The sequence below is a fragment of the Sus scrofa genome, chromosome 1 (genome assembly GCF_000003025.6).
Source record: "Sus scrofa isolate TJ Tabasco breed Duroc chromosome 1, Sscrofa11.1, whole genome shotgun sequence".
Classification (NCBI taxonomy): Eukaryota; Metazoa; Chordata; class Mammalia; order Artiodactyla; family Suidae; genus Sus; species Sus scrofa.
This window is the reverse complement of record NC_010443.5, coordinates 20544238-20558663: the sequence shown is the minus strand read 5'-3', so window position 1 is coordinate 20558663 and position 14426 is coordinate 20544238. Positions and strand designations below refer to the sequence as shown.

Below are 14426 nucleotides of genomic sequence, written 5' to 3'. Positions count from 1 at the left end.
CACCACTTAAGTGTTAAATGGATTAGACCTTTCTGTATAAATCCTGATGTTTGCATTTCTCATAGTGCATTTCATTTTGTGGTTAGGAAAATGCTCTAGTCATATTACTGACTTGATTTCTTCCCCATTCAACTTGGCTTTTCAGCTGAATCTGAATGTTTCTATGGTTAAAATATTTCTGAAATTTATAAGCCTTATTTTGGACCCTCAAAGCTCAATAAATATGTCTTCAAACGTATCAGTTTATTATCTTATGACAATGTTTATAGATGTAGGAAGACTAATGGTGAATGAATTCACTGTCATAATTCATGAAAATATTTTATGAAATTGATAATAAAACATTTATCTATAGAAATGAAGCAGAATTTTTCTTTTGCTAAGAAATGATTTTTTAAAAACCCTTATTTCCTCCCACCATTCTGTAATCCAAATTCTTATGTTTAATGTTCTTTCATTAGGCCCAATAAGAGTTCGTTTAAAACAAACAACCTGACAAAGATTTTATTTAATCCCTGCCACCGTTGTTTCTCCATTCATTCAAATCCCATGTCTTCACGAAAACAGCTTGACTCTTACTTTGTTATGTGAAATCTTCTCAAATTCTTATGGCTTCCCCTCATCAAAACACATCATTATGTGGCATTTGCCAATAGCCCCTACTTCACCAGGTAGTATTTGATTCTGTGTTATCTTGTATTGTTTTCTATGTGGTGGTTTTGCCTCCTCAACTGTCTTTTTAACTCCTTGGGATAAGAATGACTCATACTTTTCATACTCTGCTTAGTTAATTCTGGTACATAAAAGCTAAATGTGCTCTTATCTGACATAATGAGTACTATTTACAAAATATTAAAGCTGGAAAGAATCTAAGAAATTATCTGACTCATCCTCATTTAAAAAAAAAAAACACTAAGTCTTAGAGAAGGTAAGTGATTCAAGTTATTGGCATGGATACAGTAACTTAACTCCGTTTGGGAAATACGTGCACAACTTAGCACATGAGCAAACAGGTTTTCTGTTTTCTGTACGCTTGGTAGAATATCCATTTGTTAGATACCTATTATATACTAGGCACCTCGCTGGGGACTAGAGAAACAGAAAAAATAATGAAGGAGAAAAAGGGTCTTTATGTGGATAAATTCAGTAGGGTATATGTAATTTTTTCAGAATGAGTAAGCTTATGGGTGAAGATAATGCTCGACTTTTTTTCTTGTCACCTGTGCATTGTTATGTTCTGTATGTTTGAATCCTTGGATTAACATTTATTTTAAAAAGTCATTACATTTTACAGTAAAGGTGTTCATATTTTAAGTTTCTTTTTTATTGGAATAAGTGTTTATGATCATTTAATTTCTCAGTGAAAACTGCCATAATTGGATCTTTTTTTTAAAAAAAAAAAGTCTATATTGTTGTTTGTGAATAACCAAATTTAATTCAAATTAGAAACATTTTTGCATGTTAGGACATATATTAGATAGTTCCTTAGAGAGCAAGGGTGATGAATTTCACCTATGATTTATAAGAGTTCATGCAATTGCTGACGGTGAGAAAGAGTTAGATAGGATTAAATATGAATGAGAATGGAAAACATTTGGAAGTGATCCTGGAGGCCAGCATGAGTCACCATAAGATGAGTAAATTGGCTGCTCCATTGCCTCAAGAATGCAGCTGAGGTTGACTGGCCAGGATTTGCAGTCTGTGACTCCATTATTGCTTAGTGGCTTTGGAATTAAAGATGGTAGGTAGAGTTGAAGGCCAACGGGGTGCACAATTCAGAAGTGTTAGTGATACTGGGATTGATTTGGGCCATCCCCATGCTGAAGAAACCAAAAGGGGTTGGGGGGCTGGAGATCAAGATGATGGGGGCAAGATCAGGTTATTTATATGAAGAAGTAGGAGCAAGAGTCAGAAGCTTTGAGTTAGAGAAAGGTTTTTCCAAGTTAAAGATCTGAGATTGAAAGATGTTTTGAGTTATGATGAAGTCTGTGGTGTGGCCAGACCCCAGTGTGTGATAGAAGTGAGATATAAGGGGTTTTAGAGAAGAGATGGTGTTTAGAAGATCATTAGTATGTCTCTAGAAGTGACGGATGATAGCTGTGTCTGGCCAAGTGCAGTCAAAGGGGAACAGACAGCATGTTGGTTTTAGCAGGTGTTAAGACTGAGGCTAAGGGGAAAATGGTGTAAGCCTCCATTATTCTTGGCCTCTGATTGTGCAGCCCCTGACAGAGAAGACTGTAGGGGAGATAGTGTTATCGTGAGAGCATCAATATTCATTGAAGAAAAACATTGAAGTTGCAGTTATGAACAAGATGTAGGGGAATCTGTTCATAAGTTGAACAAAATAGATTCCACAATAAAGGGAAAAGAAAGGGTAATGAGAGGTTGTGTGCCTCTGATGAGAGACAGTGGCCCAGTCCATGTAGGGAAAGTGGGGAAAGTGAATAGAGAGGGTACTTACCCACTGGTACACACAGCTGTCAAGAACTGAAGGGTTAGCCCAGATAGGAAGGTGCTTTGAAAGTCATATTAGCTCAGGGATAAGGCTGAGATATTTGTAAAATTTTATTGCTAGAAGTATCCTTGGAGTTCCCATTGTGGCTCAGAGGTAATGAACCCAACTAGTATCTGTGAAGATAGGGGTTTGATCCCTGGCCTTTCTTAGTGGGTCAAGGATCTGGCATTGCCCTGAGCTGTGGTGTAGGTTGCAGATACAGCTGGGATCCTGTGTTGCTGTGGCTGTGGTGTGGGCCAGCAGCTAGAGCAGCTAGAGCTCCGTTTCGACCCCTAGCATATGCTGTAGGGACAGGACTAGTTTGTTCTAATGGTTTTGCTGAGATTTTGGTGAGAAAGGAAAAGGACAGGAAATAGCTTATTAAAAGCGAACAAATAGATTTGTTATGCGTGTTCTAGATTTGTTATGCGTGTTCTAAGCAAGTGCAGGTTACTTTTGAAGCATCAGGTTCAAGCATGTTCTTGTCAGTTTTGGTTAATATCGGGGGAAATAAAACAAAATTTCACATTTTCAGTGTTTTTAGAAAGTGCAGAAAAATTTGTTTCCTTCTGAAAAACAGAAAAGTTTTCTTTTTAAGGTTAAAAGGGAAATCATACCTTTTCTTCACAAACTATATGTCATTGGCAAGAAACAAACAAAAACAAAAAGAAGAAAGGGAAAAACTAGAAATAGTTGTTTTGCGCACCCCTCTCCATCCCTGCCAGCATCAATGTGTGCATAAGACTATAAACATCAAATATAGAAAATGCTGATTCATTCTTTGGAAAGCTCTCCATTGAGTTAGTGTAGTTTGTTTTTGGCAGTCTTCTTCAGATGAGACTTGGGATGTTGGCCAATATGCTAAAAACATAGCATCATTGCTGTTTCTCTAACCTCAGCATCCTAAAGTGGTTTTTAAGTTCTTGCGCACCTTACATTGTTTTCCCAGTAAGTTGAGTGCAATTAGATTGTGTCGTTAGCTTTTAAGGTGATATTTGAACAAAATCCATTTACTTTGGATGACTCATTACCCTACTTATTCTTGATTCTTTGATGATTCTGTTAATGTTAATATTTTAGTTGCATACTTTTCCATTAGAACTGGAAAGGCTCTGAGCTTATCTTACTGCTTCATCCTATCCATAGGATTCTGTGTATCTAAATGTCAATTTGTTGAAATCATGAAACTTAAAGCAAAACTGAGAGGTTTGTTTTGCAGTTTTCTTTCCTTTTTTTTTTTTTTTTTAAACCTTTTTTAGGGCCATACCTGTGTAATATGGAAGTTTCCGGGCTAGGGGTTGAATCTGAGCTATAGCTGCCAGCTGGATCTGGTGTTGCTGTGGCTCTGGCGTAGGCTGGCAGCTGTAGCTCCAATTAGACCCCTAGCCTGGGAACCTCTATAAGCCGCAGGTGAGGCCCTAAAAAAGCAAAATAAATAAATGAATAAATAAAAAGTAAAAGAAAAAAAATCCTTTTGGTCATTTAAACAAAATGAAAAACATGACAAAAAGTAAAGAAAATTAAATAACAATCATATTTTTCAATAGCAATCCTTTAAACCGAAAGAAAATGGAAGACCATGTTTAAGAAACTCAAGGGAAAAGTAGTCTACTTAGGTAGTAGTATTAGTTCTATGAGTACTTCTTGGGGAATTTACTAGAGACCAGGCTTCAGACAACCAAAGTAACTAGAAAAACAGCATCCCAAGGACTGATGAGGAGCATTGAACATATTATTACCTGTGGAACAAATGGGACAACCAGAAAGAGGGGTCCAAGATGGGACCGTCGTAGCTTCAAAAATGATAATATAGTTGATCCTTGAACACCTCAGGGGTTGGGAGCACCAACCCTCCAGACAGGAGAAAATCTTTAACTTTACAGTGGGCCCTCCATATCCATGGTTTGTGAGGTGCTATGGTATGCAGTAAGCTTAAAAAAAAAAATCTGTGTATGAGTGGACCTGTGTAGTTCAAACCCATGCTGTTCAAGTATCAACTGTAATTACGGTAGGTCAAGACTTATCAAATATGTTGATCTATGAATTCATAATCATATTTTAAAATAATTTAAAACTTGGTCATCTTTGGAAGATGATAAGAAACCAGTTCATTCCAGGGAAAGGTGGCCAATAAAAGACAAATATCAAACATATAATCTTGCCTTTCCGGAATGAACTGTACTACTGAGAGACTATATAGATGAGGGGAGTATCTTTTAAATTTTTTTCCAACTAAAAATGAATGATAGAATATCACCATTTGAAGCCCGCATTCGATGGATGTAAGCATTTATCATGGAAGTAGCTAGGATCACACGTGAGAGATGACCAGGAGTTCTCTTGTGGAGCAGCAGGTTAAGGATCTGGCATTGTCACTGCTGTGGCTTAGGTTGCTGCTGTTGTGCGGGCTTGATCCCTGGCCCAGGAAATTCCACATGCTGTGGGCTTGGCCAAAAAAAATTTTTTTAAGAGAGATAGAGAGAGGTGACCAGACATCATGTGCCTCCTATAGTCCTGCCAGACACCACCTACAATCTTGTGGAAAGAGCAAACCTGAGTCTCATGCATTTTCTGGATCCAGCTACCAGTCTGCAGAATATCCAAAGGAACAGGCTGAACTGCACCACAAATATGCAACCAGCAAAATCCAGACTCTAGAAAACTCTCCAGGTCAAATTGCCTGAGTTTTCCAACAGATAAATTGCAAGGAAATGACAAGTATGGCGAAGAAACGTGGTTGATTAAAAGTGACTTAAAATATATCAGACTTTTAAAAATGAGCAAGACTAAGGGACAGACATGGGAGTGAAGAAACTTTTTAAAATGCAAGGAAGTTATTATTAGTTATAAAAATGAGAATAATGGTTTTATGGAGGTAGGGATGGGTTATGACTGGAATAAGGCTTCTGGAATGTCCAACAAAGTTCAGTATCATGACTAGATGGCATTCACTGTGTAATAATTTATTAAACTATTATTTGTTGTATGTAGTTTTATATATCTGGGTTTATTTTCCAATTAAAAGGGTCAAAAAATAAATCAGTCCAGTCACAAACATTTTAAGAGTGGTTATCTCTGTGTGGCAGAAGAGCTGGCTGGCAGTTTCAGTTTTTCTCCTTTTTCTCTTCCATATGTATTTTTTTTTCTAATTATACTTACACAGAACATGTCTTATATTTGCACCTTAAAAGCTATGAAGTGACATTTCAAAATAAAAATTTTTTTTAAATCAACCAAAGGGTATCTTATTAGTATTTTATTTAAAATAAAAGGAAACTTCAGAATGTAATAATAACTATCACTTTCTACCAAACAGTTGCTCTAGCACCTTAGAACAGAGAAATATTAGGTATTGTCATTAGATAGCAAATTAGATTTGCAGGTAATATTTCAATTTTTTCAGAGAGAAAATGGGCATAATTCATTTTCAGGGCTGTATCCCAACTAAAGAATCGCGTTTCTCTGGGATGAATTACTTTCCCTTTTCCTTTTAATATTGCACGAAGTTTATAGCATTAGCGAATTTCATGCCCTTCGATTACAACTCCTGGTGGTCATGTTTTCCTCAATAAGCATTCGTTATATGAGAAAGCAGTCATTTTTTTCTGAGTATTAAATTTGAGCATTATCGGAAACCCCTGCTATTAACTTTTTGGGGGGCAGATAGGTGTTTTTTGTTTGTTTATGGGAGAGAGAAGTGGTTTTGGTTGGTTGGTCGATTTTGCTTTGTTCTTCAGTCTCTTGAATGTATTCAGCTAAGGAGTGTGTGAAGTGGAATTGGACTTGTACTTTTGAGTGATGTGTCATTTTTTTCCCAAGCCGAAGTTCACATTAAAACCCAAATAGAGATGAGCCAGAAGAGCATTAAGTGAAAGAAGCCAATCACAAAAGACCACATGTTATGATTCCATGTATAAGAAATATCAAGAATAGACAAATCCATAGAAACAGAAAGTAGATTAGTGGTTGCCAGGGGCGGAGGCAAGGAGATGGGGGTGGAGGTGGAGGTGGGGGTGGGTATGATTGCTCGTGGGTACAGGCTTTCTTTTTGAGGGAATGATAATGCTCTAGAATTAGTGGTGATGGTTGCACGATGCCGTGGGTGTACCAGTAAGCACTGGATTGTACTCTACCCTGGCTGAGGCAATCCGGATAAGTGCCTTGCCCATTTGGCCTCTTACCCACCCGTCCCGCTTGAAGCCGCCTGAGTTAAAGACCTGGATGTGACTTGAAAACCACTGGCCTGTGCTTTCAAAAACCTTTTTATTGCCAAATGGAAATAGACCAAGTAAAAAGCTGAAAGCCATTACTTCCTTATCTCCCTGTATATTAACAATATGTTAAGAGCAGACACAGAAATAAAATGGGTCATAAATGCTTATTCTTGCGTGGGGCCTTCTTTTTGTATTTCTGTTATAGAAAGCGTCTTTCCTTTTTTTTCTCTCTTTACCAAAACATTCAGGACACACATGTGGATCTATAAACTTAATGACCCACAGTTGTGATACCCACTGCTAAAAGTCCAAAAGTCCTTTCCAGTAGGTAATCTATCCTTTTGGCTTCTTCTCGGTACCAGACATGTGTCTCTAAATATTTCCCTTTCACTCCCAGCTGTGTTCTGCTACTCTCTCCTGTTCTGCCTGGTTAGGGTTTAATACCCCCAAACCATCGTCTCATAGCAATCCTTTTCCCTCTAGAGTGCCTTCGATTCTTTTTTTCTCTCATTAATAGCTTATTTTTTACATTTTATATTTGGGAAGGTCTGTATCTCTGCACCTGCAGGTAATATATAACTTTTTCTTTATTATTCGGGGAAGGATTTGACATTGTGGGTCTGATAGCAGAGCATAGGGATAAGATGGGCTCTGCTTGCTATACATATTCTTTTAAATAAATTGAAAAGTGATGTACAAATATCTTGGGCTGATTAATGTTTTCTCTCTACTCTGCAAGCTTAAAGAATCAAAAGTGTCCTTAATTGTTTACTAGAAGACATATTATGTGGAATGGGAGCAAATAGAAAGTCGCAAAACCATAAAAAGTTGACCCAGAATTCCATTGTTTAAAAAATAATCTTTTAATTTAATTAAACATTTTAAAATAACTTTTAAAAACAAATGGTGCTGTGCATGCTTGTTATGACGGAATAGACAGACTGGGGAGGGTGCAGGGCTGGGGAGAGCAGATGGCCCATAAGGCAATCTATTTAGTACTCAGTTTATGACTATAGAAAAGTTCTCTGGCTTTGTTTTGTAAAGAGATTGGAGTAAGGTCTATCTACTTGTAGACAGGACAGCCAACTTGGAATCCAATGACCAAGGTTTCAGTGCCGTTCTGCACAGATAAATATTTTAAATACATTTTCAAAAAGACTAAGGTTGATGTCTCTTTAACATATTCCAAGTAAAAACAAGGATTGATGATAGGAAAAAACTGAGGCTCAGAGAATAGCTGATGGAATGAGATGAGGGGTGGGGTTGGAGTAGATTTCAGCCCACTTTATCCTAAATGATTCGTAACTAATTGTCTTGAAATGCTTTTTTTTAAAAAAGATCATATTTTATTTTGCTATTACTAACTTAGTCCATGAAAATCATTGTATGGTTGGGAAAGAACAAAGAATCTGAATATCCCTTGCAGTAGAGAGTGCCAGAGTGCAATGGAGGGTATCAGTGTGCAGCATAGAGTACCAGTGTGCAGTAGGGAGTGCCAGAGTGCAGTAGAGGGTACCAGTGTGCAGTGTGGAGTACCAATGTGGCCATTCTCTTTCTTCCGTGTTGCTTTCTCTTTTTCCAGACTGTAATTTAAGCTGGCTTGTGCGAAGTCAGTATAGTCTGTACATAGAGCTCACCCTCATTTATCCACCTTAGTTAAAACCATATAATATCCAGAACACTTCATCATCACCTAATGATTGATAGCAAATTGCAACATATTTAGGGAATGGAATCAACCAGTAGCATTGCCAAAACTAATTTTACTTTTTGGCCCAATTTTCAACATATTGGGGAGATGAACGACTTAGGGTTTTTTTCTCACCAGAAAATTTAAAATTGTAAACCAATTGCTAGATATATTTAATGATGAGTCCTGATTGCTATGTGTTCTCATGACATTGTGTGCTATTCCAAAAATACATAAAACTACTGAAACTGTTGTCATTTAATTGCATCAATTTACATCTGCTCTAATTTAATTGTAGATAGTTGTCTCCTTCCATTTTAATGAGGAAAGCGTAATTTTTTCAACCTCATAGACAACATCTGGGGAAGATGTTCGGGACTTCACAAAGGTGCTGAAGAATAAGTTCAGATCAAAGAAATACTTTGCCAAACATCCTCGGCTTGGCTACCTGCCTGTCCAGACAGTTCTTGAAGGTGACAACTTAGAGACGTAAGTTTAATTTTAATGTTAACATTTGTGTATGGTCTTACATCTACTACTTTTATTATGTTAGTGACAAAAGAGAAACTGTCTGAAACCAAAAAAGAATTTGTGTTTTTATAAATGTTTCCTTTTAAGAGAGGTAAAATAAACTTGGAGTCAATCCTCACAACAGGAAATTTGACTACTTACTTTTGACAGTGTCACAGCAAAGTTTCCAGGTTTAATTTTGCATATATTCCTAAACTTTAAAAATATGGGAGTTCCCTGGTGGCTCAGCAGGTTATAGATCCAGCACTATCACTCCTGTGGCTCTGGTTGCATCTGTGGTGCAGGTTTGACCCTGGCCCAGGAACTTCTGCATGCTGCGAGTGTGTCCAAAAAATTTTTTTTAATTTAAAAATATATATAATAATATGTCAGCCTTTGCAGTGGTTATCTCTTTTACTCTTAAAAGTACTTAAAGCAAATTGTGGTATTAAATGCTCTTTCATTATTTTATTTATTTTCCATTTTCCCCCCTGTGGGATGTTTTTACTATTTATGTTTTATACATATTTTATTAATTTTTAATTTAAATTTATTATTATTATTATTATCATTATTAATCTCCTGCTTCAGATATATACCTATACTGTAAAATCTCACATTACATTTCTAATTTCTTTTTTCTTAAACATGAAGACACCAAAATGAGATAGCTCTATACAATACATGAAGTAGACAAAATTTCCCAAAATATACAATTTGAGTTTACAAACACAAATGAAATGATGTTTCAAGTAGCAAAATTACTATGGGATTATAAAGAATAACAATCCATAGCTTGAAATGAAAATGAAATTTTACAATGAGCCAGAAGAAATACAAAACTAATTTTAAATTACTAAACAATTATATATTGGGATCAAAATAAATGTGATCTTTGAATCCCTTTTTAAAATATCAGCGTAAATACTCCTGCCAAGGCAATTTTCTTGTTCTTGAATCTTGGGGAAAATTAACTTTTATTGCAAATTATCACCAGAATGTATAGTCATAAAGAGTAGTAAAGTTCTATTTACAGAAATATACCCTCTCAAATAACTGCAGAAGAGGGGCTCCAAATGTGAAGTTTTCTACCTTATACTGTGGAGAAAATGTAGTAAGAAGTATAAAAACGAGTTGACACTTAACCTTCAAAATTCATAGTTCATTTTATTGTGTGTATGAGAGATATTGTGACAGCCCATGTCTCAGAGATGCCAAAATAGAGGGATAGACTGTATAGTCCAAAAATTTTTTTTCCATATAAAATCCTATAGACCAGGGGCTTTGCTGCATTTATGTACAATTTTTTTTAACTTGATGAATTGCTAAGAAGTAGAAGGAAGACCACAGCCACATCATAGTAAGTATTTTTATCCCTCTAAGGTAATGTCACGGGTGTGCCTGCAGAAAGAAATATACTGCAGCTGTATATGTAGATGAACCCAAAAACACACATTTAAAGCATATAGAAATATTCAGACTCTTTGATAACTTTGCTTGACGTCAGATTCTTACAATTAAGATATATGCCTCCAGTCATTTTTCCTGTAGTACACTTTAGAAGAAATTTCACTTTAAAGGATGCTATTCAAATACTTAAAATCCATAAGGAAAGGTATATTTTTGATTATTTCTTTGTTTTATGGGTAGATTTTTTTCCCCCTTTTCTTCAAAAGGTATATGATAATACAGTCTTATTTGTTTTAGCATCTAATATATAGTTTAGCTATGCTGAACAACTTCTAATAAAGACAAAACTTTCTCTTAGTATCAGATCTAAGTAACCTTTGGTATAATTGCCTGAACATAGAACTATCAACAGTGCCTTTATTTAAAGGATAATTTTATAGGTTTGAAATAGTAATGTGGTTTCACTCTTTGGATAAACCGTTGGCATTTTATGTCCCAAATAGCTACATTCTTCATATGAGTCATGCAGATAGATAGATCTTTTATACTCCTGAGCAATTTTGATAATTTGCCTTTCATTGTCAAAATAATCACTGACATCAATCATTCTATTCTGAGTGACTCCACTAAAGTTAAAAAGAACAGAAAAGCATGCCAATAATTTTGTGCTGTGATTTTTGGCTGAAACTCTGAAGATGCTTCGTTTCATCTAACACGAATTTACCAGCATTTTCAGTGAGAGAAAAGCAAGAGAAAGAAGAGGAGTGTAAATCAGATGTCACACGATCCTTTTTGAAAAAGATTTATGAGCTACTGGCTAGAGTGGACAGGTTTTCCTCCTTTTTTAATCCTAGAACGTGTTCTTGAAGTCGGTATAGTTCATTTTTCTACTAAGCCGTTTCCATTACAGGGCCACTTAATCTTCTGGTGTAACAATTTATGTGAGTGGGTAGTAAAAAAATTTGATTTCGTTTATTCTCCTATTTGTGGGAGGAGAACATTGGAGAAAAATCAGTGAAGTGGTAAATGTGTTGAAGTTATTTATGAAGCTGATTCAAATTTTCTTTTGCTTCTTTCTCGTTCATCCCTGCAAAATGTAATCTTATCCCCTATCCAGTTATTATTACACGTGCATGTATGGAGGGGATTTATGGGGAAATTAGTTATTACTAAAAGGTAAACAAATCCATGCTTAGGTTTGTTTGATTAATTTTATAACTACCCATGTTTTTTTTTTTTTTCCAAAAAAAGAAATCAAATAAATGAGTAGAGCTCGATGAAAAAGACCATTGAAAATAAATCTGAGGGAGTTCCCATTGTGGCGCAGTGGTTAACGAATCCGACTAGGAACCATGAGGTTGCGGGTTCGGTCCCTGCCCTTGCTCAGTGGGTTAACGATCTGGCGTTGCCGTGAACTGTGGTGTAGTTTGCAGACGCGGCTCAGATCCCGCGTTGCTGTGGCTCTGGTGTAGGCCGGTGGCTACAGCTCCGATTAGACCCCTAGCCTGGGAACCTCCATATGCCGCGGGAGCAGCCCAAGAAATAGCAACAACAACAACAATAACAACAACAACAACAAAGACAAAAAAAAAAAAAAAAAGAAAAGAAATCTGAACAACAAGCTCAAAGAGTTGGCAAAGTAATTTGAGAATTGAGAGAGATTTATTGACTAGAAAGATAGTGGTTTCCCTGAAGATGAAAAGAAGTAAAGGAGACACCTCTCCCTGGTATTGGTTAAGGTGGAATAGATGAGTTTCGTGTTTTTCCAAGTTCTTACTGTAGCGAGAGCCAGCTCATTGTAAGCAGAATTAACAGTTGTGGAATCATTGGACTGGGAGGGAGTGACAGCTAACCTGAAACCTGAAATATTAATAGAGCCAAACACTCAGTATTTGGGCTGTGGGAGGAGAGGGTGAATTTCCGGGCAAGGCAGACATTTTCTAAAACCTGAAAACAAGACCGTTTTGGAAACTGGGTGGGAAGCTGGGAATAGTAACAAGAAGTGAGAGTGGAAAGGAAAACAGGAACCAGATAATGAAGGGTCTTGCATGTGAGCCATGCCAAGGTGTATGGAGTTTACCTGAGCAGTGGGGAGCCATTGAGGTGTATATGCTAGAGCAGCATGTGGGACCCCCATTTACTCTGCTAGGGCGCAGATGGACTTAAGAAAGCAAAAAGATTGGAAGCACACAGAGCAGTCTGCTGAGAATTTAAGGCACTGAAAGAAGCACTAAGTTCTTCAAATCAAGTCTGGCTTGGAGTTCCCGACGTGGCGTGAATCCGACTAGGAACCATGAGGTTGCAGGTTCGATCCCTGGCCTTGCTCAGTGGGTTAAGGATCTGGCATTGCCGTGAGCTGTGGTGTAGGTTGCAGACGCCTCTCAGATCTGACATTGCTGTGGCTCTGGTGTAGGCCGGCAGCTGCAGCTCTGAATGGACTCCTAGCCTGGGAACCTCCATAAGCCGCCGGTGCGACCCTAAAAAACAAACAAAACAAAACAAAAATCTGGCTTATATATGTCATATAACATTAACTATACTTAATAAAGTCTGATTCTTTGCATGTTAGTGTGTGATTAACCAAAACACTCTGTTTTAGGCAATACTCTGAAAGCCAGGGTAGACTGCATTCTAAAGCCTGGGACAATCTACAAATTGGTCTTTTTTTTGTTTGTTGGTTGTTTTTTTTGTTTTTTGTTTTTTTTGCTTTTTTGGGGGGCTGCACCTGCAGCATATAGAAGTTCCCAGGCTAGGGTTTGAATCGAAGCTACAGCTTCTGGGCTGCTCCACAGCCCATAGCCAACACAGGATCCGAGCTGCCTCTGACCTACACCACAGCTCACAGCAAAGCCAGATCCTTAACCCACTGAACGAGATCAGAGATCGAACCTGCAACCTTATGTATCCCAGTCGGATTCCTTACCCACCCCAGAGCCTCGAAGGGAACTCCTGGTATTATTTTTAAACCCCTTTAATCATAGATTCTGACTATGCAAGGAGAACATTGCCCCCCCCCTTTTCTACTAGAATTAAATGAGAAAGCCTATCACCTAAATTATTTTTCTACAAATCAAAGTACTTTAAAGTCAGTAAGACCTAAAGTTATTTTTTAATCTTTATTTCTTTTCTTCGAAAATTGTACAATATATTAAAAAACTCTTTTGAGAAACTCCTCAATTCAGCTTTCTGCCTCTGCCATTTTTATCTTGGTTCAATGAATCACTATGGCGCTAACTGAATTAACTTTACAGGAACCAGTCAAGCAGTTTCACAAAGGTTTTCCGAGTTCAATTAAGATTAAAAAAAAAAATACATATTTTTCTTATGTTTAAAGCTCACGGCAAATGTGATACACTTGAATTTTAGAAATGACTTGAGCGCTTCCTATTTTTAAGAAAGTCTATGGCAAATCATTCGCCTGATATTCAACATCACTATTTGAGTTAATGAAAAGTAGTGATTTTAAAAGACTGTTGAATAATACTGTTTTGTTTCATTGTTGCTGTATCGATTTTATACATGGATAATTAATTCTATTTACAGTATAGATGTTCTGACAAACACAGACTGGATACATGCCTGTTTTTTTGCAAGTAGAGCCAAAGAATCTCAGTTTTTCATCCCAATAAAATGACCTTCCATCTTCTTTTAATCTTTGCTCTTGCAGACATCACCTTTCTCTTCCCAGCAGGAGATAATGAGATCATTAACTTTTTCTTAAGTATGGATCTATTATAGAAATAGGAAAACCAAGTACAGCTAGAATAATTTAAACTTTCCTTCCTCTTTGTTTCAATCAGTATTAGGTTTTGCGGGAGACTTTGTTCAACTAGACAACGAATTTTCTTTAGACTTTTCCATTTCCATTTATCAGTATTCCATTCCCTCCCCCCCACCAATTAAAAAAGATGTGGGTTTGAACTAGCTTTTAATTAGGATCAGTTGTTTTCAAATGGGATTTCATGGAGCCTTGGGGATTTCCAGGCAGTGCTGTGAAGTTGGGAGGGTAACCCCCAGAGCTAGGAGGAATAAGGAATAATCGAGCTCTGGTCTCAAGCCCTGAGTCAAGCAGACAGTCTTCCTTTTATCAGTTTCATAGTCTGAACTC

At 37.0% G+C, this 14426-nt stretch overlaps 1 protein-coding gene across 16 annotated transcripts in view; it reads left to right on the top strand.

Moving 5' to 3' along the window:
* UTRN (utrophin) overlaps window positions 1–14426 on the top strand; it is a 533664-nt gene that overhangs the window by 489264 nt on the left and 29974 nt on the right. For all 16 annotated transcript variants that reach the window (XM_021072273.1, XM_021072283.1, XM_021072259.1 and 13 more), the window contains one exon: window positions 8751–8887. In XM_021072273.1, coding sequence (XP_020927932.1) covers window positions 8751–8887 — 137 coding nt within the window. The remainder of the gene's footprint in view (window positions 1–8750; window positions 8888–14426) is intronic.